This window comes from Callospermophilus lateralis, chromosome 3 (assembly GCF_048772815.1).
Source record: "Callospermophilus lateralis isolate mCalLat2 chromosome 3, mCalLat2.hap1, whole genome shotgun sequence".
NCBI classification, from domain to species: domain Eukaryota; kingdom Metazoa; phylum Chordata; class Mammalia; order Rodentia; family Sciuridae; genus Callospermophilus; species Callospermophilus lateralis.
The window spans coordinates 170,457,643-170,484,508 of NC_135307.1; the positions used below are offsets into that span (position 1 = coordinate 170,457,643).

The 26,866-nt window shown below is 36.9% G+C and overlaps 1 protein-coding gene across 3 annotated transcripts in view; it reads left to right on the forward strand.

Annotated features, from left to right (window-relative positions):
- The window catches only part of Dnaaf9 (dynein axonemal assembly factor 9), a 148,487-nt gene that overhangs the window by 8,160 nt on the left and 113,461 nt on the right, over positions 1-26,866 (forward strand). For 2 of the 3 annotated variants that reach the window (XM_076851594.2, XM_076851593.2), the window contains 4 exons: positions 19,324-19,403; positions 20,488-20,607; positions 24,240-24,364; positions 25,175-25,271. In XM_076851594.2, the coding sequence (XP_076707709.1) occupies positions 19,324-19,403; positions 20,488-20,607; positions 24,240-24,364; positions 25,175-25,271 (422 nt within the window). The remainder of the gene's footprint in view (positions 1-19,323; positions 19,404-20,487; positions 20,608-24,239; positions 24,365-25,174; positions 25,272-26,866) is intronic. The other variant, XM_076851595.2, reaches the window with a different exon arrangement.

Below are 26,866 nucleotides of genomic sequence, written 5' to 3' on the forward strand. Positions count from 1 at the left end.
TCAGTACCCTCCATGTTTTTTTCCATACTGTGTGTCGAACCCAGGGCCTTCTATGCAAGATAAACACACTATCACTGAGCTATATTCACAGCTCTTTTATTTTGAGACAAGTTCTCACTAAGTTGCCCAAATGATCTTAAACTTGTAGTCCTCCTGCCTCAACCTACCAAGTCAGTCCCCCCTTTTAAATTTTATGTTTTCCATATTTTTAAATTGGTACCTTATTGTTGTGCATAAGTTGGAATTTATTGTTATATATTCCTGCATGCACACAATATAACAATATAATTTGGCCAGTGTCATGTTTTAGTATTTCCCTTTTTCTTCCCCACCTCTCTCCCCCTGGTGCCTTTCCTCTACTCTACTGATCTCCCTTTGATTTTCATGAGAAAACCCCCCCATGCTTTTTTTTTTCCTTTTTTCTCCCTAGCTTCCACAAATAAGAGAAAATATACAATCCTTGACTTACTGAGTTTGGCTTATTTCACTTAATGTAATGTTCTCAAGTTCCATCCATTTTCCTGCTATTAAATAACATAATTTTGTTGTTCTTTATGGTGGAATAAAACTCCATTATGTATATATACCACATTTTTTTATCCATTCATTCTTTGATTGACACCTAGGCTGGTTTCATAGTTTGGCTATTGTGAATTGTGCTGCCATAAATATAGATATGCAATTATCACTAAGTATGATGACTTAAAATTCTTTAGGTTAAATACTGAGGAATGCTATAGCTGGGTCATATGGTGGCTCCATGCCTAGTATTTTTTTTTCAGGGTACCAGGGATTGAACTCAGGGGCACTCAGCTACTGAGCCACATCCTCAGCCCTTTTTTGTATTTTATTTAGAGACAGGTGTGGGGAGCCATTCTCACACATGACTGGGCAACTCCCGGTTTGGGTCTGAGGCACTCTGGCTAAACTGTGTCGGAGCTTTCTCGACCCTCTTCTGGTGCGAGAGCGAGAGCCTGTCCATGTGGGGGTGTGACTGACCACTGACCCCGCAGGCCAATCACTGACCCTGACCTTGGAGTGTGGCCCCCCTCAACCTTCATTGGATGGAATTCTCCCCTGAATTTCTTGTTCCCCAAATAAAAGGCTACTCCCTGGCGTGCTCCCTCTCTCTCTCTCCTGCTAGCCCTGAGTAATCCTTGCTGCCCTACCCGGTGGTTCAAGGTAGGAACCAGAGGGGGAGCCGTCTCGGACCTGGTCATAGAAAAAGGTAACTGAGTCTGTGTGTTTATTTCGATCTCACTAGTTAACTTTTATGCCAAGAACCTCATTAATGAAACCAGTGCGCTGGTCGCATGGTGGAAGACAGGGTCTCACTGAATTACCTAGTGCCTTGCTTTTGCTGAGGCTGGTTTTGAACTTGTGATCCTCCTTCCTCAGCTGTGCCCGGCTATCATGCCTAGACTTTTGAAGAACCTACAGGCTGATTTTCATAGTGGTTGTACTAATTTACAATCCTACTAACACTGTGAAAGTGTTCCTTTTTCTTCACATCCTTTCCAGCATTTATTATTGTTTGTATTCTTGGTGGCTCCCTTTCATTCAGTATCCTTTAAAGAGCTTCCTAGAAGCTTCCACTTAATGACTTCTGCATAAGTCTCATTGGTTAGCTTTAGAAGCAAAGAAGATGTGCTTATACAACTATTTATTTCTAACACAGGGAGGTAGCTGTGTGGAATGAGTTATATTGCCTTGAATTAGAAATGGCTTTGGTGAGCTGCACCTTAACTGCTGGGAGAAAAATTAAACTAGTTAAACAATGCCAGCTTCAGTCATATCATATATGTGTTTATATCCCTTCAATTTGAGTCACTTTATGGGTTAGTGGTTAACTATGTATTGGCAGCATCATTGACTTTGCTTTTTCCATTTCAGATGTTTCTTTAGTAAAGACATAAGTGGGAGATGGCATTTACTGCCTTGCCACACATCTTATTTCTGCCTTTCTTCCAAGTCTCTTATTTTGCAAAGGGAAGTAAAAGCTGCTTTAATGCAGAGTCAGGTTCCTTTTCTTTCTTCCTTCGTTCCTTTCTTTCTTTCCTTCTTTCTTTCTTTTTCTTTCATTTTCTGTGGTACTGGGGATACAGGGCTTTGCACTTAAGCACTCTATCATTGAGCCACATCCCCAACCCTTTCTTTTTTCTTTTTTCTTTTTGAGACAGGGTCTTGCTGAGTTGCTCAGGCTAGCCTTGAACTTATGATCTTCTTGGTTCAGCCTCCAGTGAGCTCATTTTAATCAGTACCTGAAGTCCAGATTAATGTTGACCTGGCTTTTATTACAACTACTGTTGATTTAGTCCCCAACATTTTATTATGAAGAATTCCAAAAGACCAGAAAAGTTGAAAGGATTGTTCAGTGAACATTTATGTATGTGTGTGTATGTATGTATGTGTGTGTAATACACACACACACACACACACACACACACATATCTTCATGTTTAGGTTCTATACTTATTGTATTTGTTCTATTCACCTTATCATATATCCATACTTCTCTTCATCCATCCTGTTTTTTAATACTTTTGAAAATAAGTAGTAGATATCAATGTGCTTTAATCCTAAACATGTCTTGAGATTGATTTTGTAATTTGAAGAATGTTTTGCTGGGCATGGTTCTGCATTCCTCCAATCCCAGTGACTCAGAAGGCTGAGGCTGGAGGATTGCAAGTTCAAGGCCATCCTCTGCAATTTAGCAAAACCCTTTCTCAAAATAAAAAAAAAAGTACTGGGGAAGTAGCTCAGTGGTAGAGCATCCCTGGCTTCAATCCTCAGTATAAAAACAAAATAAAAAAAGAATGTTTTGTTTTACAAATGACAAAAACTTGACTCAAAGGATTTAAGTAAAGAAGGCAATGTGTTGGTTTACTTGGCTAGAAGGAATATGGAGATTTAGACTGACAGGAGACGCTGAGCTGCAAGGAACTAGGGCCTTATGCATTAGAACCAGGACTCTGCTATCGAGACGGTTTGCTTTATATTCTGTGCTGCCTTTCATTTCTTATTCTCACTACCTTTCTGCTTTTTTTTTTGTTTTCCTATCAACATGCCTTGCCCAAGGCAGGAAAGATGACTTCCACATTCTTTTTGCACCATCACCCTGGAGTCCGTTTCTCCTCTAACCCTAAAACGTGTCCATGGAAAGAACTTCAAATGACCTGGCTTGCCCTGGTAAATCATGATGGGATGCTGTGGCCAGGAACAAGCAGAGTATATGTTACCTGGCAGGGTCAGGATAGAGATGAAAAGCATGCCGAGTTAAGTGTATATCTAAGAAAGCTTCCCATTCATTCTTTGAGCCTTTCATAATCCTGGTGCTTGATTAGGAAAGGAGAACTACAAATGTAAAAATCCTAAATAAAACAGTAATATATTGAGTCTAGAATATTACTTCTAGCACATATAGATTTTGTCCCAGAAATGCAAGATGAATGAACTGTTCATTACTAAAAAGTCTATTAATGAAATTATCAAACAAGTAATAGTAGTAGACCCCCCCTCAAAAAAAAAAAAAAAAAAAACCCAGCTGCTTAAAATTTAACACTCATTTCTGACTTAAAGCAGCTGTTCATGATAAGGTTCTAGCCAATATGAGAGAAGCCAAAGAAATAATCATCTGTTACTTGGAACATTGCAATAGCCTTCCCCCCTTTCTTTCTTTCTTTCTTTCTCTCTTTTCTTTCTTTCTTTCGCTTTTGTGATGCTTGGCATAGAATCCAGGGCCTCACACATGCTAGGTAAGCAGTCTACCACTGAGCCACATCCCCAGCTCTGCAGTGGACTCTTAATTGGTCTTCCAGGTTCAACTATTACCTCCCTTCTGTTTGCTATCAATAAGCAAATAGAGGGATCTAGTATTTCATATTAGTCATTCCTCTTTTCAAAGTACTTCTAGCAGAAATTCAAATCATCAGCTACAAGACCTTAACTAATCTGCACCCCTCCTTTTAATGTAATCTCTTACTATTTTCTTCACTCTGTCCCATGCACATGGATATTAGGAACACTCCTTGTAGCACCTTTAAACTTGCTTCGTAACCGTGATTTCACTTCCAGTCTTTAAGCAAAGGTACTCTTGGTGAGGTCTTTCCTGATATTTCTTTTAAAACTTTAATCTACTCTTTTCCTAAGCCTCAAATTCTCCTACTTACCACCATATGACAAATGTATTTTATTTATTTTATCTCATTGCTTCTGCATTGAAATTTAAGTTCTAAGGTTTTTGTCCCAGGGATTTTTGCCCTTTCTTTCATTGTTAAATGCTCTGAACAGTGCCAGGCACAGAATAGGTGCTCAAAACTTGATGAATTAATGATTTGGGATAAAATCTGAAAATATTTGAAAAGGAAAGAAAACTATTAATTCACCACTTGGAAAACTTACAAAAAAATCTATTAAAATTAGAGTTTAGCAAATATAAACTCTGAAAAATGTAGTAGATTCAAGATAGCATTCAAAATGGGGACAAAAATTATACGATGCATAGGAATCAACCTAATAAGAATATGCAAGACCTATTTTATAAATGAAAATATAAAACTTTAGAGTATGAAACAGAATAGGAGGGAGAGATGTTTCTGAGTGGGGATTTCAGTACTGTCCAGACTCAATATGATTGTGAATTCTCGACAGACTTTTATGGAATTTGCAAGCTATTTTTATACTTCATCTCTTTTTCTTTCTTTTTAGTACTGGGGATTGAATTCAGGGGCACTCAACCACTGAGCCATATCCCCTGCCCAATTTTTGTATTTTACTTAGAGACAGGGTCTCACTGAGTTGCTGAGGCTAGCTTTGAACTCGCCTTAGCCTTAGCCTCCCGAGCTGCTGGGATTATGGGCATGATCTCACTTCTGGGCTTTATGCAAAGGTACTCTTGGTGAGGCCTTCCCTGATAATTTCTGCTTAAAACCTCAATCTACTGTCTTTCTAGGATTCACAGTTGTGGAATCTTTTATTTATTTTATTTTATTTAGTTGTAGTCGCACACAATACCTTTATATGTGGTGCTGAGGATCGAACCCAGGGCCTCGCACATGCTAGGCGAACATTCTATCACTGAGCCACAACCCCAGTCCCACAACTGTGGAATCTTTAAAGCAATAATGGAAGGACTTATCAGTTACAAAAATAATCTATATACTAGAAAATTGAAGTACTAGCATACCTTAAGAGCTCTGATTATTTTTTAAAGTGTAATATTTCTGTGAGAATAGATAAATGGATCAAGTAAAGATCCAAATGTCAGATCTAGCTACATAGGGCAGTTTATCATATGCTACAAATGGTATTCTAAATCAGAGAATTGAAAGGATCAACATATGGTCTTGGAACATTCACTTATATTTTGGGGAACAAAGTACAGTTACATTCTTGCTCCACAAAAGTAAATATTCCAGAGCTAAGAAAAAAAAAATTCACAAATGAAAATGCTGGTGTTTATTATTTATGATGCTGAGTGGAGAAGGCACAAAAGGAAAATAGAAGACCCTTAAGTTTCAAAGTAAAGGTAGACTTAATTCTATAAAACTTTGACATGAAAGTGTAGAGGATTGAGGAAAATATTTGCAACATATAGCCAAAGAACAATTTTTTCTTTTTTTGCAATGTGGTGAACTATACAATGACTAAATAGAAAGTGGACAAAGAACATGGATATGCATTCATAGAAAAGAAATGTAAATGATCAATAAACATTTCCCTAGTGATTAGGGAAAACAAATTATAACAGAATAGGTGAATGGTTTAGGAGAACAGTGTGGTAAGATCTATCAGATTTTAAAATGCAGAGTCTCTAAGAGACTCACCTTGCAGTGCTATTTTTAGGTCTCTACTGTACAGAAACTTTGCTTGTTCTAAAGATGGATATATATGGTTGCTTAATAAAGAATTATTTGCAATAGCAAAATAAAATAAAACCCTGTAACGTTCAATTAACATCCAGTTAAATTAAAACAAAAGATAAAGTATATAGCAGGATTTTTTTTTTGGTTTTGTTTTGTTGTTGGGTTTTTTGTTTTGTTTTGGTTTGGTTTTTTTGTAGTATTAGGATTGAACCTAGGGGCATTCTAGCACTGAGCTATACTCCTAGACCTTTTTCAATTTTTAGTTTTTTTTTTTTTTTTTTTTTGAGACAAGGTTTTGCTAAGTTGACCAGGCTGCCTTGAACTTGAAATTCTCCTGCTTCAGTCTCCTGAGTTGCAGGCAAGTGTCACCATGCCCATATAGTGTACCACAGTCTTTAAAGTGAGTTTTAGCAAGCTCTGAAAGAAAATGAACGCCAACTAAGAATTCTAAAACCAAGCTTCACATTTAAAGATGAAATAAAAACCTTCCATGATAAACAAAAGTTAAAAGAATTCACAACTAGAAAGCCTAAACTACTGAATATTCTCAACAAAATATCCCATGAAGATGAAATGAAAAGAAAAAAGTGAAAACCAGCAAAGGGAGGAACTACATTAAAGGAATAGACAATCAAAGGAGAAATAAATTCAAATTAATAATCAGAAATAAACCAGAATGACTGGGAATACAAATTATATCTCAATAATAACCTTGAATGTTAATGGCCTAAACTCATCAATCAAAAGACATATAGACTAGGGCTGGGGATGTGGCTCAAGCACTTGCCTGACATGTGCAGGGCGCTGGGTTCGATCCTCAGCACCACATAAAAATAAAGATGTTGTGTCCACTGAAAACTAAAAATAAATATTAAAAATTATCTCTCTCTCTCTCTCTTAAAAAAAAAAAAGACATAGACTGGCAGATTGGATTAAAAAACAAGACCTAACAATATGCTGTCTCTAAGAGACTCACCTTGCAGGCAAAAACATCCACAGTCTGAAAGTGAAAGGATGGGAAAAAAAAACATCACTCACATGGATTGTGTAATCAAGCAAGGGGTTTCTATCCTCATATCACATAAAGTGGACTTCAAGCCAAAGTTAATCAGAAGGTACAAAGAAGGACATTTCATACTGATAAAAGGAATTATATATCAATAAGACATAAAATTGTAAATATTTATGCCCCAAACAATGGAGCATCTATGTACATCAAACAAACCCTTCTCAATTTCAAGAATCAAATAGATTACACACAATAATATTTGTGTGTAATATTTCAACACACCTATATCATCACTGGGTTGATCCGCCAAACAAAAGCTAAACAGGGCTTGGGTTGTAGCTCAGTGGTAGAGTGCTTGCCAAGTATGTGTCAGTTCCTGGGTTTGATCCTCATCACCACATAAAGATAAATTAATAAAATAAAAAAGTATTGTGTTGCTGGGCACCCTGGCACATGACTGTAATCCCAGCAGCTTGGGAGGTTGAGACAAGAGGATCTGAGTTCAAAGACAGCCTCAGCAAAAGTGAGGTGCTAAGCAACTCAGTGAGACCCTATCTCTAAAATAAAAACTACAAAATAGGGCTGGGGGTGTGGTTGAGTGCTCCTGAGTTCAATCTTTAGTACAAAAACAAAAAACACATTGTGTCCATCTACAACTACAATTTAAAAAAAAAAAAAACAAAGAAATTATAGAACTAAATAATAAATCAATAATTTAGACTTAACATATATAGAATATATCATCCATCAAAGAGCAAATACACTTTCTTCTCAGCAGCACGTGGATCCTTCCTTAAAATAGACCATGTATTATGTCTTAAAGCAACTCTTACCAAATGCAAAAAATTAGAGATAATACCCTGCATTCTAGCAGATCATAATAGAATGAAATTAGAAATCAATGATAAAATAAAAAATAGAAGCTACTCTAAGGCCTGGATATTCTATTGAATGGCAAATGGATAGCAGAAGAAATCAGGGATGAAATAAAAAATACTTAGAGATAAGTGAGAATAGTGATACAACATATCAAATTCTGTGGGACACTATGAAGTCAGTGCTAAGAGAAAAATTTATTGCATTGAGCTCATTCCTTAAAAGAATAAAAACTCAACAAATAAATAACATTACATTTCAAAGCCCTAGAAAAAGAACAAATCAACACCTAAAGTAGTAGAAGACAGTAAATAATTAAAATCAGAACTGAAATCAATGAAATTGAAACAAAAGAAACAATTCAAAAAATTGACAAAACAAAAACTTGTTTCTTTGAAAAAATAAAATTCATAAACCCTTAGCCACACTAACAGAGAAAACTCAAATTACTAAAATTCATGATGATAAAAGAAATATCACGATGGACGCTACTGAGATACAGAAGATAATCAGAAACTATTTTGAAAATTTATACTGCAATAAAAGAATATCTTGAAGACATCGACAAGTTTCTAGAGATATGTGACCCACCCAAACTGAATCAGGAAGACATATACAATGTAAACAGATCAGTTTCAAGCACTGAAATAGAAGATGCCATCAGAAGCCTACCAATTAAGAAAAGCCCAGGACCAGATGGATTCATAGATGAGTTCTATAAGACTTCAAAGAAGAATTAACAACAATACTCCTCAAATTATTCCAAGAAATAGAAAAGGAGGGAATGCTTCCAAACTCATTATATGAAGCTAGTATCACACTGATACCCAAACCAGACAAAGGCACACTAAGGAAAGAACATTTCAGACCAATATCCCTGATGAACATAGATGCAAAAATTCTCAATAAAATTCTGGCAAATCATCTACAAAAACATTAAAAAGATAATGCACCACAATCAAGTGGAGTTCAACACAGAATTGCAAGTTTGGTTCAACATACGGAAATCATTAAACATAATTCATTACATCAGTAGACTTAAAGACAAGAATCATATGATCATCTCAATATATGCAGAAAAAGCATTTGACAAAATACAGCACCTCTTCCAGTAGAAAAACTAGGGCTAGTAGGAATATACCTCAACATAAACCCAAGGCCAACATTATTCTAAATGGGAAAAAACTGAATGCATTCCCTCTAAAACCTGAAACGAGTTTCATTTCACCACTTTTATTTAATATCATCCTTGAAACTCTAGCCAGAGCAATTAGAAGAGAGAAATTAAAGGAATACAAATAGGAAAAGAAGAGCACAAACTATCACTATTTGCTGACATGTATATTTAGAATACCCAAAAAATTCTACCAGAAAACTTCTAAAACTAATAAATGAATTGGGTAAAGTAGCAGGATATAAAATAAACATCCATAAATCAAATGCATTCCTATATATCAGTGATGAATCTACTGAAAGAGAAATTAAGAAAACTACCTCATTTACCATAGCTTAAAAAAATTGGGAATCAATCTAACAAAAGATGTGAAAAATCTCTACAATGAAAACTACAGAACACTAAAGAAAGAAATAGAAGGAAACTGTAGAAAGTAGAAAGATCTGCCATGCTCTTGGATAGGCAGAATTAACATTGTTAAAATGGCCATACTACCAAAAGTGCTATACAGATTTAATGCAATTCCTATTAAAATCCCAATGACATTGTTCATAGAAATAGAAAAGGCACTCATGAAATTTATTTGGAAGAATAAGAGACCCAGAATAGCCAAAGCAATCCTTAGCAAGAAAAGTGAAGCAGGAGGCATCACAATCCCAGACCATTAATTATACTAGAGATATGGTAACAAAAATGGCATGGTATAGGCACCAAAATAGACACACAGACCAATTGTACAGAATAGAAGACATAGAAACCCACATAAATACAGTTACCTGGCACTAGATAAAGGTACTATAAACATACATTGGAGAAAAGATAGCGTCTTCAACAAATGGTGCTGGAAAAACTGGAAATTTGTATTTAGCAAAATGAAATTAAACACCTATTTCTCACTCTGCACAAAACTCAACTCAAAGTGGATCAAGGACTTAGGTATTAGAACAGAGACTCTGTGTGTAATAGAAGAAAAAGTAGGCCCACCATATTGGCTTAGGAACTTAACAAGACTCCTAAAGTGCAAGAAGTAAAAAAAAGAATCAAAGTGTGATGGGGGGTCTCAGGTTGTGGCTCAGTGGTAGAGTGCTTGCCTAACATGCACGAAGCACTGGGTTTGATCCTTAGCACCACATAAAAATAAAGAAATAAAATAAAGACGTGTCCATCTACAACTAAAAAAAATAATTAAAAATAAATGTGATGGAATCAAACTAATAAGCTTTTTCACAGCAGAGGAAACAAGATTGTGAAGAGAGAGACTATAGAATGAGAGATCTTTACTACTTGCACCTCAGAGCATTAATCTCCAGGATAAATAAAGAACACAAAAAACTTAACACCAAAAAACCCCAAATAACTCAATAAATGGGCAAAGGAACTGAATAGACACTTTACAAATGGTTAAAAAATGTATGAAAAAATGGCCAGGCACAGTGGCACACGCATGCCTGTAAAATCCTAGTGGAGGGAGGCTGAGACAGGAGGATCATGAGTTCAAAGTCAGCCTCAGCAAAAGTGAGACCCTGTCTCTAAATAAAATACACAATAGGGCTGGGGATGTGGCTCAGTGGAAGAGTGCCCCTAAGTTTAATCCCTGATACAAAAAAAAAATTTTTTTTTGTATGAGAAAATGTTCCACATCTGTAGAAATTAGAGAAGAAATTCAAATTAAAACCACACAAATTTCATCTCACTCCAGTCAGAATGACAGTTATCAAGACTATAGGAACAATAAATGTGGGAGGCCGCCATATCATGTGACCAGCATTTTTCCTCTCCTGATTGGTTGAGGCACTGTCTGTCATCCCTAATGATCTGGCTGCTTTTAAGTGGCTGTAGACCATAGCCCCGATCTTGAGAGTAGTAAAAATGCATGTGTCTTCATGCTTAGGCTTGCCTTCCTGCAGCCCCATGGGTTAAGCTACGCTCACCTGTTTCTTTGTGATATTACCCCTTGCTCTCTTTCTGTAGACGCTTAAGGTCAGAGGAGCCGGTACAGGAACCCCAAAGAAAAAGTTATCTCTGTCTCTTTTTTTTTTTTTTTTAAAGCATATCTTATATATTTTATTTAAAATTTTTATCTACAAGCCAAATATAATAATACAAAGCTTACTAATTTATTTTTTTTTGAGTTTTCACTTTTTAATCAGGTTTTCTTTTTTTTTTTAATTAATTTTTATTGTAGGTTGTTCAAAACATTACATAGTTCTTGATATATCATATTTCACACTTTGATTCAAGTGGGATATGAACTCCCATTTTTACCCCATATACAGATTGCAGAATCACTTCAGTTGCACAACCATTGATTTACATATTGCCATTCTGGAGTCTGTTGTATTCTGCTGCCTTTCCTATCCTCTACTATCCCCCCTCCCCCCTCCCCTCCCCTCTTCTCTCTCTACCCCCTCTACTGTAATTCATTTCTCCCCCTTATATTTTCCCTCCTTTCCCCTCACTTCCTCTTGTATGTAATTTTGTATACCCCTGAGGGTCTCCTTCCATTTACATGCAATTTCCCTTCTCTCTCCCTTTCCCTCCCACCTCTCATCCCTGTTTAATGTTAATCTTCTTCTCATGCTCTTCTTCCCTACTCTGTTCTTAGTTACTCTCCTTATATCAAAGAAGACATTTGGCATTTGTTTTTAAGGGATTGGCTAGCTTCACTTAGCATAATCTGCTCTAATGCCATCCATTTCCCTCCAAATTCTATGATTTTGTCATTTCTTAATGCAGAGTAATACTCCATTGTGTTATTTCACTCAGCCTAATTCCCCTAGAGTGACCCTGAGTGTTTTAGTTGCAAGGAACGCGACAAATAACTGTTGGTGAAGATGTGAGAAAAAGGTATACTCACATTCTCACATTGCTGGTAAGACTGCAAATTGGTGTGACGACTCTGGAGAGCCATATGGAAATTTCTCAGAAAATTTGGAATGGACCCACCATTTGACCCAATTATCCCACTCCTCGGTTTATACCCAAAGAACTTAAAAATGGCATACTACAGTTACATAGCCACATCAATGTTTATTGCAGCTTAATTCACAATAGGTAAGCTATGGAACCAACCTAGGTGCCCTTTAACAGATGAATGGATAAAAAAAAATTATACACACACACACACACACACAGCGGAATATTACTTTACCTTAAAAAATGAAATTTTGGCATATGTTGATAAATGGATGGAGCTGGAGAATATCATGCTAAGGGAAATAAGCCAATTCCAAAGAACCATTTTACTCCTACATACTTCCTTTTACATTTCTTTTAAAAAGGACACAGATGGGCTGGGTATGTGGCTCAAGCGGTAGCGCGCTCACCTGGGTTCAATCCTCAGCACCACGTACAAATAAAGATGTTATGTCCGCCAAAAACTAAAAAATAAATATTAAAAATTTCTCTCTCTCTCTTTAAAAAAAAATAAAAAAGGACACTGAAGTACAGAAGCAGGAATATTTTCTATGCAGATGCTAATTCACAATAAGGGGGTGGGGCTAGGGAGAATAGGGGTAGTAGAGATTAGACAGAAGGGAGTGAAGGGAAGAAAGGGGAGTTGGGAGTAAGAAGGATAGTAGCATGAATATGACATTATTACTTTATGTGTATATATCATCACATGACCAGTATAATTCTACATCATGTACAGAAGAATGAGAAGTTACATCCATTTATGTATGATGTGTCAAAATGTATTCTACTGTCATGTATAACTAATTTGAACAAATTTTAAAAAGTGAAATTTAGTTCTATATGCTAAGTTGGAAAGATTTACATTGAATAATGTTAAATGAAAAAAGCATGTTCAGAACAATTACATACCTTATTTTATTTACATAAATAGCTCCCCCCAAAACCCACCCAGCAACCTCAGCACCACAAAAAAATAAATGAATGGAATAAAGGTACTGTGTCCAACTACAACTAAAAAAATATTTTTAAAAATAAAAAAAAAAAACCCACCCAGCAAGATCCTTGTCAAATTTTATCAGTTTCCTAAGGTATTAATCAGATTTGTATAAGGATTTGTATAATTTAGTAAATATTTTAATTTACCAAAATATTCAAAACATGAAGCAAACAGAATAATTTTCAAAATTAAAAAGTAAATTACAGAGGAAAAACAGTTAAAATTTTTTTTTCAATTTATTTTCATCATTTCCAGGGAACCAGAGGAATCAAATACAAATAAAACAGTGAGATGTAGCAGAAAGAAAAATTTCAAAATCAGGTTTTGTTGCTGTTAATCTTGGGCAAACTGCATCAGTTAAGTTGTTCTTTCTTCATATAGTCTACCATCATGTCCAAAGTTGGAGTCTAAATTCAAGGAAAATAAAAAATAAATTATAGCATGAAAGCAATATATTTGATTTAAGCTATGTTATTGGCTTGGCTGAGTTTACATATCTTCTAAAGATGGAATGCTGTAAAGATGTAGGCAACTGTAGACCTACCTAGGATGTGCCAGCCATCTTCAGGTAGACCCGTGAGCTTTGAAACAGTGTTATTGCCAAAGTTTGGTGTATGTTTCATAGTTTCTATTAAAGGAAAAAGACTGGTTGGATACATAGATCATCAGTGGTGACTGGGGATGAGGATCCATGAAGACTTTACTTTTCCATGTAATATTCAATTTTTTCCTTAAAAAGACAATATATTACATATGTAAATTCAAAAGCACTAATGTATATAAAAACAAATATTCAAGTTGTTAATTTTCTCAGGACACTGTGGCGCGCACCTATAATCCCAGCAGCTTGGGAGGCTGAGACAGGAGAAAGCCAGCCTTAGCAACTGCGAGGCACTAAGCAACTCAATGAGACCCTGTCTCTAAATAAAATACAAAATAGGGCAGGGGATGTGGCTCAGTTGTCTAGAACCCCTGAGTTGAATCCTGTACCATACAAACAAAAAACAAAAATTTGTTTTTTTGGGGTGCTGGAAATGTTAAGTGATTGTGGTTTTTTTTTTTTTTTCTTTTTTGGTACTGGGGATTGAACATAAGGATACTTCACCACTGAGCTACACCCCAGCACCCCAGTCATTTTAATTTTTTTATTTTGAGACAGGGTCTTGACAAGGTGCTAAGGGTTTTGCCCATCCTGGCCTTGAACTTGCAATTTTTCTCTCTCAGTCTCCTCAGTTGCTGGGGTTATAGAGGTGCACCAGCATGCCTGGTGGATTATGGTTTTCTTTTTGCTTTTTGCTTTTTAATTAATTAATTATTTATTTTAGTTAAAAGGTAAATAATTCAGTAGATGTCATGTTTCATGCTTCAGTGACAATAGGCTATGTTCTGGTTAAAAATTAAATTTGGAAAGCAAGAAAATATACAAAGGGAAAAAAAAGAAATGAATTTAGTTTCACCCATTTGACAAGAAAATGAGAAACACTAATTAGGATGTTTTACTCTGAGAAGAGTAAGGTCTTTCTATGTTTTATGTGCTCCCACTTTATTTGGTCAAGATACTTGTGGAAAAGAAGCTCTGTTTTCAGTATTGTCCTGGCTTTATACAGCAGGAGTCAGGGAGCTTATTTCTTGGTCACATGAACTGTTCATGCTTTTTGTCACTGGCTGGTTGTAAGTTTGAAAACCAAAGAGCTCTTGGTAAACTTGGCAGTTGGTAAGCTCACTGGTGGATGGATTGGGAAATAGGCCAAAGAGGCAATTTGATGAAATCTTTCTAGTGCACACAGAGAATGATTACAAGATCAGTCTTCAGTTAAACGTGAAAAACTAACGAGGGGCAAGTAATCATTTCCTGAGGAAAGAAGTTTTCTGAATGTTCTTGCTATTTCCAGTCCAGCTGCTTCTAAAACCCAGTTACTCTGTATAACCCTTTCCTCCTAGTCCCCCAATTTTTATGATGTGAAAATATTCAAACCTACAGAACTGCTGAAAGAATAATACAATGAATTGATCTTTAGCTCACTGTAGATTCAACCTTTTTTTAAAAAAAAAATTTTTGTAGTTGTAGATAGGCAGAATTTCTTTATTTTATTTGCTTGTTTTTATGTGGTGCTAAGGATCAAACACAGTGCCTCACAGATGCTAGGCAAGTGCTCTACCACTGAGCTACAGCCCCAGCCCTAGATTCAGCCATTTTTTGGCGGGGGATACTGGGGGTTGAACTCAGGGGTACTGGACCACTGAGCCACATCCCCAGCCCTATTTTGTATTTATTTAGAGACAGGGTCTCACTAAGTTGCTTAGTGCCTTGCAGTTGCATAGGTTGGCTTTGAACTTGCAATTCTCCTGTCTCAGCCTCCCAAGCCACTGGGATTATAGGCGTGCACCACTGCACCTGGCACATTCAGCCATTTTTAACTTGTTGCCATATGTGCTTTATCTTTTTTTCTTCTTTCCTCAATCTTTCTTATTTCATATTAAACCATTCTTAAATAAATTGCAGCCATCATGACATTTTACTCCTACCTACTTCTTTATATATCTCTAAGAAAAAGGATGCTGAACTATAGAAGCACAAAAACATTATTTCACTTAAGAAAATTAACAGTGGATCCCTATTAGCATCAGATTTTCTAGTCAGTATTCAGATTTCCCCAGATATCTCACAGATATTTCCTTCTTTTCATTTTTTTAATCAAATGAAGTTCTTCCTCTCTTTTTTTTTTAATATTTTTTAGTTGTCAATGGACTTTATTTTATGCGGTGCTGAGAATCCAATCCAGTGCCTCACACATGCTAGGCAAGTGCTCTACCACTGAGCTACAACCCCAGCCCTCTGTTGTTTTTGTTTCATATAATATTGACATTTTAAATTTTTTTGTGTGTGTGTTGCCAGAGATTGAACCCAAGGCCTCATATATGCCAGGCAGACTCTCTACTATTGAGCCCCATCTCCAACCCAACATTTTTTTAATTCTAAAAAGTTGTATTAACCGGATATATAAAGAACTCAAAAAACTTAACACCAAAAACAAACAAACAAACCAAATAACCCAACAATAAATGGGCAAAGGAACTGAAAAGACACTTCAAAGAAGAAGAAATACAATTGGTCAACAGATATATGAAAAAATGTCCCACATCTCTAGGAATTAGAGAAATGCAAATTAAAACCACACTGAGATTTCATCTTACTCTAATCAGAATGGCAATTATCAAGTATACAAGTAACAATAAATGTTGGTGAGCATGTAGGGGAAAAGGTTTACTCATACATTGCTGGGGAACTGCAAATTGGTGTGACCACTCTCAGAAAATAATGGAACCACCATTTGGCCTAGTTAAGTATATGTGCTGCAGGACTTAAAATCAGCATAATACAATGACACAGCCACATCAATGTTTGTAGCAGCTTAGTTCACAATAGCTAAGCTAGGGAACCAACCTAGGTACTCTTCAACAAATGAATGATAGAGAAAATGTGGAATATATACATAATGGAATATTACTCAGCCATAGAGAAGAATGAAATTATGGCCTTTGCTGGTCAATGGAAGGAGCTAGAGAATATCATGCTAAGGGAAACAAGCCAATCTCAAAAAACCAAAGGCCAAATGTTCTGTCTGGTATGTGGATACTAACATAAAATAAGGAGGGGGGATATAAGTTCATTGGCTTAGACAAAGGGGAATGAAGGGAAGAGAAGCAGGATGAGAATAGGAAAGACAGTAGAATGAATCAGACATAACTTTGCTATGTTCACATATGAATGCACAACCAGTGAAACTCTACATCATGTACAACTGTAAGAATGAGATTCTAATTAGAGTGTTTTACTTTATGTATTATAATATGTCAAAATACATCTAAAAAGAACAAAAAAAGTCTAAAAAGTTGTATTAAGGTGCACGTAACAATTATTTTCATCTTAGCTGGTCTTAACTGCACAGTTTAGTAGCATTAAAGTACATTCATATAACTTATTAGACTAAAAGCACCACCATCCATCCTCGTAACTCTCTTTATCTCGCAAAATATAAATTCTGTTCTTATTAAACTCCTTGCTCCCTCTTCCCCCTGGTCCCTAGCAACCACCATTCTACTTTCTCTCTGTGAATATTTGTTAATAGGCCATATCTGCAAATAGGGGCAATTTTATTTCTTCCTTTCCATTTTTTATGTCTTTAATCTGTTTCTCTTACTGTATTCTATTGGCTAGAACGTCCAATGTTTGTTAAATGGGAATGATGAGAGCAGATATTCTTACCTTGTTCCTGATTGCCCTTCATCATTATATACATTCAGAACTTGGCTCAGAAAGGTTTTTTTTAGATGTTTTTTTCCAAGTTGAGGAAAGCAGTCTATTCTTAGTTTTCTGGATGTTTTTATTGTGAGTGAATGTTGAATTTTGTCAAATGGTTTTTTTGCATCAGTTATATGAATACATGGTATTTCTTCTTTAGTTTGTTAATGTTATGCCATACATTGATTGATTTATGAATAATGAACCATCCTTGGTTATCTCTGGAATCAACTTTGCTTGGTTGTGGTGTGTAATTCTTTCTATATGTTGCTTAATTCTTATTTGCAAATATATTTTTTTAATATTTATTTTTTAGTTGGACATAATACCTTCATTGTATTTATTTATTTTTATGTGGTGCTAACATTGAACCCAGGGCCCTGCATGTGATAGGCGAGTGCAGTACCTCTGAGCCACAACCTCAGCCCTTATTTGCAATGTTTTTAAAGGATTTGTTTTTTTCTTTTCTTTTCTTTTCCCTCCCTCCCTCCCTCCCCTCTCTCTTTCTTTCTTTTTTTTTTTAAATTGTACTGGGGATTGAACCCAGGAGCACTTTACCATTGAGCTACATCCCAGCACTTTTTGTTTTTTATTTTGAAAAAGGATCTCACTAAGTTGCTTAGGGATTCTCTAAGTTATTGAGGCTGGCCTGGAATTTGTAATCCTCCTGCCTCATCTCCTGAGCCACTGGGATTATAGGCATGTGCCACCATGCCTGGCTGTTAAGGGATTTGTATCTATATTTGTGATGGATATTGGTTTGTAGTTTGGTTCTTTCTTTTCTTTCTCTGCCTTTATCTAATTCTGATATTATGTAGAAGATTGTGAAAGTCTTGATAAAAACAGTAACGATGACTATAAGTCATGGAGTGAATAAGTTAGGGTACAGGACCATTGAAAAGAATCCAAAAGAGAAAGGAAGCTGGGGAATTAGAGAAGGGAAATAGTGTTGTCTGACTGGAAATCCTGTGTTTGGGTGAGTGTCAGTTACTATAGTGAAGCAGATTCAGAAGCGGTGGGAAGTCTCACAGTCATGGATAGAACAGTTAGTGCCATTGGGTTTGTGGATAATCTTAGTTAATGGTGTGGTAGGACCGGATTTCTATTGATTATAGGGAAGTGATTTCATATAAGGAGTATTAGGGAATATTGAATAGTAGAGGCAGAAGTGATGGGAAGACCAGGTAGAAGGCTTAATCTTTTTTTCTTAATTTTTTTTTGTAGTTGTAGATGGACAGAATGCCTTTGTTTTATTTGTTTGTGTGGTGCTAAGGATCAAACCCAGTGCTAGGTTAGAGCTCTGCCATTGAGCTACATCCCTAATCCAAAGGCTTAGTCTTGGGCAGAAAATTGGGCACCCCTCTTTGGGAGTGCTGGGAAGGAGGATTATTGGATTGGAGAAAATGGGGTTCTTAGAAATGACATTAATATCTGGGTGTATATAAGGAGAACATATTTTCTGCTGATACCTCCATAAGGAGTAGCTGTGGGAATGAATTAGACCTAGTTTCTTTGTTTTTTTTTTTTTTTTTGTTGTTGTTGTTGTCTATGTTTGTTTTTGAAACACACTGATGAAGACTACCGTTAGGGAAAATCAGTGTGGAAACTCTTCTTCAAGAAGAGGTGGTACATACCTGTGATCCCAGCTACTTGGGAGGCTAAGGCAGAGGGATTGCAAATTCAAGTCAGCCTCCACAACTTAGCAAGACCCTGTCTCAAAAAAAGGTGTTGGGGGTGCTGGGTAATACAGCTCAGCGGCAGAGCACTTGTGCTCTGGGTTCAATTCCAGTACCATAAAAGAAGAAACAAGTTAAAAAAAGAAAGAAAATCTTCAAAAAGGAGACATCATTGGAAGTAAGCTGCTGAGTCTTATTCCTGACCAGGATTGACCATGAGAGGGCCTTAAGCTGTAACTTCTGTTGAGCCATAGATCCAGGGGCTATCCAGTTTGTAATCTGTAATTAGACTTAGTCTTCAGGCCAGTCCTGTACAGTTTCTTCCAGAAAACAGAAGAGAAAGGAACTCATTTTGTAGTTTTGATGCTAGAACCAAACAAGGACTGATTTCCATCCCTAGCAAAGTCATTTCTCTTCCTCATGCCTTATCATGGGCATCTCATACCAAGTGCAGCTCTTATCATCAGGTTGTGCTGGTGCTCAGAACTGTTTCCTGTTGTTTTTGCAGCTGTAGCCGACTCCGCCAGATACAGAGCATCCTAACCCAGAGCAGCAAGTCTCGGCCTGATGGGATCCTGTGCATCTTAGGTCCGTACTTTTAACAAGATGGGACTCAGGGTGGGGGCAATTTAGATTCTTATCACAGTAAAATAATAACAGTATATCATTGTAAGATAAATTTTATCATTGTAAGATAAACTCCTAGCTTTCATTCCCCTGTAATCTGTGGCTGTTTTAATGAGGTTGGATAGAGAGACACCAATGAGATAAGGAGCCCTTACCTTTACACTTATTCTTAGAACTCCTTCTGCCAGACCCTTTCCTCTTGCTATGGCTCTGCGACTTTACAGACACCCAGAACCAGATAGTATATATACCTGAAGCATCAAGAGGCAGTAGTGAAGACAGCATCATTTAATTGCCTTTTTATTATCTCTGACCCAGCTTCACTAGACTGTAAGCTTTATGAATACCTTTAGCAGGTAGTCCAGCATCCAGTGCAGTGCTTAGTCTTCTTGCTCTTAATATTTATGAGATGCTGAGTGTTTATAGTTCCATTCACTTGTTATCTTCTTCATGTTATTTTCAAGCCACCTTAATTGCCTTTATTTGCATCCACATGTTTTGCTAAAGATCTTCACAAGAAGTGAATATTAGTCAGGAGTGGTGGCATACATGTGAAATTCCAGTGACTTGGGAGGCTGAGGCAGGAGGATAGCAAGAGCAACGCTGGCCTTAGCAACTTAGTGAGGCTGTACGCATCTTAGTGATACCCTGTTAAAAAATAGGGCTGAGGATGTACATAGCTCAGTGACAGAATATTCCTGGGTTCAATGCCCATGCACCATATCAAAAAAAAAAAAAAAGTGAATATTTTTAAGACATCTATTTTTAAGACTAACTAAGAGTATCTAAGCTCTTAAACAAGCCATAGGAGGACTCAAAGCATTAATATCTGGTCCCTTACATCCTCAGATTATTTAGTCTCAATAATCTGTGCTGTTTGATCTTCTAAGCTAAATATTTAGATCTTGAAATCCAAGTAAGGATATTGGATGATATGAGCTGCCATCTTTGATCATCAGAGTTTTACTAAGCAGGGGCAAATTATTGGGGCTCATTTGCCTCCCATAGTACAGAACAGCTGATCAGAACTTTCTTTGCCTTGCAGGAATTGATAGCAGGTACAATGAAGGCTGCAGAGAGCTGGCAAATTATCTTCTGTTTGGTTTATACAATCAGACTATCAGTGATTTTGAGAAAACAGGATTTTCTGAAGAAGTTCTCGATGGTAAGTCTATGTTGGTAAAATTCTATGTGAGAGAAGGGTTTATTTCTTTGCATTGTTAGTTCATGATTTTTTTATGGAAAAGTATGATCAATTTTAAAAAAAAAAGCCCCATTAAAATTTTTGTCTTTTATTTTTTCTCTCATGTTTTCTTCTTTTTCTTTTCAAGTCAGGCCGGGTCTTGCTAAATTGCTCAGGCTGGCCTTAGACTCAAAATCTTCCTACCTCAGCTTCCCTAATAGCTGGGATTACAGGCATGTATCACCATATCTGGCAAAATTTTTGCCTTTTTTAAAATTTTTATTTTTCATAGTTGAAGATGGACAGAACGCCTTATTTTATTTGTTATTTGGTGCTAAGGATCCAACCCAGTGTCTCATGTACTAGGCAAGTGCTCTGCCACTGAGCCACATCCCCAGCTCTAAATTTTTGCCTTTTTGACAGTGAAAAATAACATTTATTCTTTGTTGATATATAATTGTTGGTCACCCACTGGATAAGTGAATAGCAACAAGTTATTTTCAGAATATATTTACTGGGTAAATCAACTTTGGAGAAGAAAGTAAACATCAGTATTTGGCTTTATCTTTATCTTGGCAAGATATTAAGACTGAGTCTAATTACCGATTACAAACTGGATAGCCCCTGGATCTATGGCTCAACAGAAGTTACAGCTTAAGGCCCTCTCATGGTCAATCCTGGTCAGGAATAAGACTCAGCAGCTTACTTCCAATGATGTCTCCTTTTTGAAGATTTTCTTTCTTTTTTTAACTTGTTTCTTCTTTTATGGTTTTCCTCATAATTTCCCATTAAGGATCCATAATTTGCCTCTAAGGCTGAAGGTTCAAATATGTGCTGTTATCCAGTGAAAGTATGTTTAGTTGTGAAGCAAGGATGAGCCTGCAGGCTGCCCCTACAAGGAAGACTTCTTGTGGCTCTTCAGCTGAGGAACAAAAGCTCTTTTTCCTGCTATCTTTTGGAATTGTTTTCTGTGTGACTTTAATTCCTGATGATGCTTGTGACTACAATGCAGGCTTTCTGCTTACATTCCTCTTTCCTTAGCTCTGAGACACTCTGCCTGTGTTGATGCTGCAGTGGGCTGTTGCCCAGGAGCTGTCTCTGATATCACATACTTAGCATCATGACTTGTCTGCCAGATGGGTCAGGAGACAGGAGCAGGCAAATAAAACTGGACAGGAGACAGACTACTGTTGTGAGGCAGCTGGGGGAGCCATGAAAGCAAACATTAGTATAGTGGTTCTCAGCTGGGGGCACTTTTGTCCCCCAGGGAACATTTGACAATGTCTGAAGACATTTTTGAGTGTTACAATTGTGTGGGGAGTGCTAATGGCATCAGTGAGTAGAGGTCAGGGATGCTGGAAAACATCCCACAATGCCCAGGACAGCCCCTAAGAATTATTTAATCCAAATTGTCAGTAGTGGCAAAGTTGAGAAACCCTGATCTTCTGTGGTAAAGTCCTTAGTTATGTTTATCCCTTATATTGATTAAAGCTCTCCTTTTTGTTAGAAAGTATAGAATTAACTGAAAATCTCCCTTCTGTTAACTTTTTTTCAATTCAAATTACGTTTCAGATTTTGATTTAAATTTTTTTTTCTTACATTGTATAGCTCTGCTTGTTTGGAAAGAATTAATCTTGGCAACTTGTATCAGCTACACATTTCACTATAGCCAGGATTGCTAAGGACATTACAGTACTAAGATTAAGGAAATACTTGAAATTCTAAAAGGTGCTTTACTTTGCTTATTTTTGTCTTTATCCTGTCACCTGACACAATAGGTGCTTAGCAAATAAGCATTTTACTCCAAATTAGCAAATCCATTTTTAGAAAATTCTGATCACATTTCTGCTTATATAGTTAACTCACTAAATATATAAAAGGCAAAAGGACCAATAAGAATGACTTATTTTTAAAAAAACTTTAAAAATATTGAACATATTCAACTCATATATACTTTATTCTTTTACCTGCCTGTATACTGTTAAACTCATGTTTATAATGATGACATCAGTCTGTTGAGATTCTGAGAATACATCAGCTGTTCAGTTTTAAACTTTTTTTTTTTTTCTTGTGATATTGAGGATTGAACCTAAGGGTGTTCTGCCACTGTGCTATGTTCCCAGCCCTTTTTATTTTTTATTTTGAGACAGGGTCTTGCTTAATTGCCCAGATTGGACTTGAATTTGTAATCCTTCTGCCTCAGTCTCCTGAGTCACTGGGATTACAGACCACTGTGCCTGGCTTTTATTATGCCCTTTATAGTATCCTAGTTCTTTGAAGCATGTTGCACTTCAATGTAGAGTGACTCAGTCTCTCTGGGTGACATCAAGCTCACACTCCTCAGAAGGTAATCTACAAGTGATTTAGGATAGGGCTCTGGAGAGGGTGGTGAGGAAACCCAGTACTGAGAGATGAGAGGTTACCCCCCCTTTCCTACCTTTTGCTACCCTTTGACTCTAGCACTTACCTGAGAGTCCACAGTGAAATGGCTGTTTCCATAATACTCTGGGCTGACCAGATGTGAAAGTGCAGAGTGGCTTAAAAGGCTAGCACCTATGTGGTCAACTATGGCTTGTATTTATTATACTTATAATATTTTTCATAAAGTGTGGTCAGTTACACTGCACTGCTGTGTTGGCATTGCTTCAATTGTCCCACATCAGATGCTCCTCTTCCCTATGTACCTTTTTACCTCCAGTGACTTCTGGCTTCACCTTATTAGAAGCCTGGTGGCTCTGGTCTCAGAGGAACTATGGAATGAAACCTCTGCTTCTATTCGGAGGTATGGCTCCTTTCATTCTCAGTGTTCCTACTACTTTAATATTGCTTTCCTAGTCCATGGCTCTCCCATTTACCTGGTTTTATTTATACCTTTAGGATTGCTTTATTTGCTTGATTTACCATTGTTGATGGCCGTTCCTTAAATCTGTGAGCTGTGCTGATCTATTTACAGAAGCTCTTTCCCCTTGCCTCAACTTCCTTCCTCCCAGCCTTTCCTGTGTACACAGTAAGCTTTCCCAAAGATGACATGCAGTATCCAGGACCACAGTTGCCTGGAGCTAGATAAGCCAGTAGACAAGAGCTTTAGACACTGATCTCTGTGAGAGCACAATCATTGGCCATAGTTGGTGCTGTTTTCCTGTCTTGAGAGGACTTAAACCATGAGGTTTCCATTTGGTATTTATCTATGCATTGAAGTACACAGCTGAGTTTGGTACCACAGATTTTACTGTGTTGACCCTTGCAAAACACCATGTTTTGGTTGATCAAGACTGGTTATTTGGTGCCTGCATTGCTATAACCAGAGGGCCATGGAGACCAGGAAATTCTTATCGTCAACACTTGAATGTTCTAGTTGCTTTGAAGCACATTGCCTAATTAAATAATTTTATTATTAGTTTTGTTACATTGTTTTTGAAATACTTTTAATGATTGATTGGGTTTTTTTGGTGGTGTAGGGTCTTGAACTCAGGGTTTCCTGCATGCCAGGTAAGTGCTCTACCAATGAACTTGGACATCCCCAGCCTTTAATGGTTTAACTAATTTTCTGGGAAGGAACTATCTAAAGGAAAAGCCTTTGACAATTTTGTGTCTTGATTTTTGTTTTCTTACAGATGTAATTATATTGATTAAATCAGACAGTGTCCATCTGTACTGTAATCCTGTCAACTATCGGTATCTATTACCCTATGTGGCACATTGGAGAAATCTGCATTTCCACTGCATGACTGAAAATGAGGTGAGGAAAAAAGATCAAATGGGCACTTGTTTAAGGAAAGGGTTGGTCTGGAACAGGTGGCCCCTGAAGCTATCTTTTAGATAAATTGTGTGCCTGAAGGTGACAAAAAGGGGCTGTTGGAATCAGGATCTAGTAGTAGGCTTGGAACCTATGTTCCTGTTCTGCTGCTTCTACACCAGCCTGAGACCACTGTCTTCTGGGACTAGTGCTTAGGGGACTACCCTCAACATTTTTTTCAGCTTTGTGACATTTCTGTCTTTAGGTTTCCTGGTATCTGCTTCTGTTTTCCTTTGTGTCCTTTTCAAGAATTTGCCTGGAAATCAAATTGAGATTTGAATTTTAAGATTTAATGAAAGTTGTGACCTGATATTGGTCAAGAACTCCTCTTTGTATGTTGAAGATTTGGGGTGAGGGAGGATAAATTTTATGCCTTGCCTTAGATGTCCTGATCTATTTTGAGTTGATTTTTGTGTATGATTTCAGTTGATTTTTGTGTATGATTATAAAGGAATGACAAATTTTTCTGACCAGCAATTTCAGTAGTTTGGCTTTGAAAACACCCTCTTGGGTGCAGTCTACTATAAATGTCTTGGAACAGCACTGATAAATATAGAAAAAAGGGGCTGGGGCTGTGGGTAGTGATAGAGAGCTTGCCCCTCACGTGGGAGGCATTGGGTTACATCCTCAGCACCACATAAAAATAAATAAATAAAGATATTTTTAAAAAATTTAATAAAAAATGTAGAAAAAATGTAGAACTTTTCATGGTGTCTCATCAGAGTCTGTTTGCCTTTTAATTTCCATCTTTAGTATGAAGATGAGGAAGCTGCAGAAGAATTTAAAATTTCCAGCTTTGTAGACATGGTTCGAGACTGTAGTAGAATTGGCATTCCTTACAGCTCCCAAGGTGAGTGACAGCAAGCCATTTAAGAACCTTGCTTGAAGCAGGGTATGGTGGAGTACACCTATAATCTTAATAGCTCTGGTGGCTGAGGCAGGAGGATTGCAAGTTCAAAGCCAGCCTCAGCAAAAGCAAGGTGCTAAACAACTCAGTGAGACCCTGTCTCTAAATCAAAATATAAAATAGGGCTGAGGATGTGGCTCAATGCAATCCCTGGAACTCTCCCCGAAGCCTCTAAAAAAATAACCTTGCTTGGAGAAAGGCCCACCTAAGTCTTGGGTGAGGGTCTCTCCGGGTTCTTTGGGGCCAGAGGAATCCTGAAACCATGTATCACCCACATATGCTTTGAGACATTCTTTAGATTTCTTCCTGGAAGCCCTGCAACTACCCTAAAATTGAATGTATTGTAGAACAGATGTATGTGTTCTGGACCATCAATGGAGCCAACAATTCAAAATTCAGATATTGTCTTTGCAGAAAATCTTAGCTGACATTTTTATGGTATCCAAAGAGGTGACATTGTGATTGCAAAAAGCCCAAGTGAACCAAAATCAAATACTTGTAAAAGAGTAATTGGTTTGCAAAGAGACAAAATCCTCACCACTAGTCCATCAGATTTCTTTAAAAGCTATATTATGTGCCAATAGGTCATGTTTGGTTAGAAGGTGATAATTTACAGAATTCTACAGATTCCAGGTATTATGGACCTACTCCATATAGACTAATAAGAGGATAAATCTTCTTTAAGATCAGGCTTCTGAGTGATTTTGGATTTCTACGAGACAGCCCAAATGGCCACAGATTTTCTGATGATTAGCAAGCATTTATTCTTTTGACTTGATTATTGTTTCCCATTCAAGTGAATTTATTACTGCAGTTGAAACCATGTACTTAACCGATAAACTATTTGCTGTTCAATTTTAGTTATTTGTTAAATGTGAAGAAAAGCAATCCATTCTGCAAACTCTTTTTCAAAATATTTGTGTAAAAATATGTGTAACCCAAGATCAGTGTTTCATCTAAATTTTATGTTATATATAAAATATTTGCAGGGGGACCTGAATGACTATACCTCACTTGCAAATTTTTTGTCTTATATAAGTAAAGTGAAAATAATCTAAAAAAAAAGAACCTTGCTTGGATGGTGTGTGAATTGAATGTCCCTACTTCTCTTTCATTGAAGGCTTTCATTCGAGAAACCCCTTGATCCATTTTTACTAGGCAAAGGATCAAGTGAAATGAAATTGGGGATTTTCTATAAAAGCTTGTATTTTTAAAAAATATTTTTATTAGTTGTTGATGGACCTTTATTTTATTTATTTATATGCGGTGCTGAGAGTCAAACCCAGTGTCTCACATATGCTAGACAGGTGTTCTACCACTGAGCCACAACCCCAGCCCCATAAGCTTGTATTCTTTATTTTCTTCTTTTTAAAATATTTATTTTTTAGTTTTAGGTGGACACATTATCTTTATTTTTATGTGTTGCTGAAGATCGAACCCAGTGCCTTGCACATGCCAGGCGAGCGCTCGACCACTTGAGCCACATCCCCAGTCCAAGCTTGTATTCTTAATTGTGAAATTTCCATATGAACACAGCA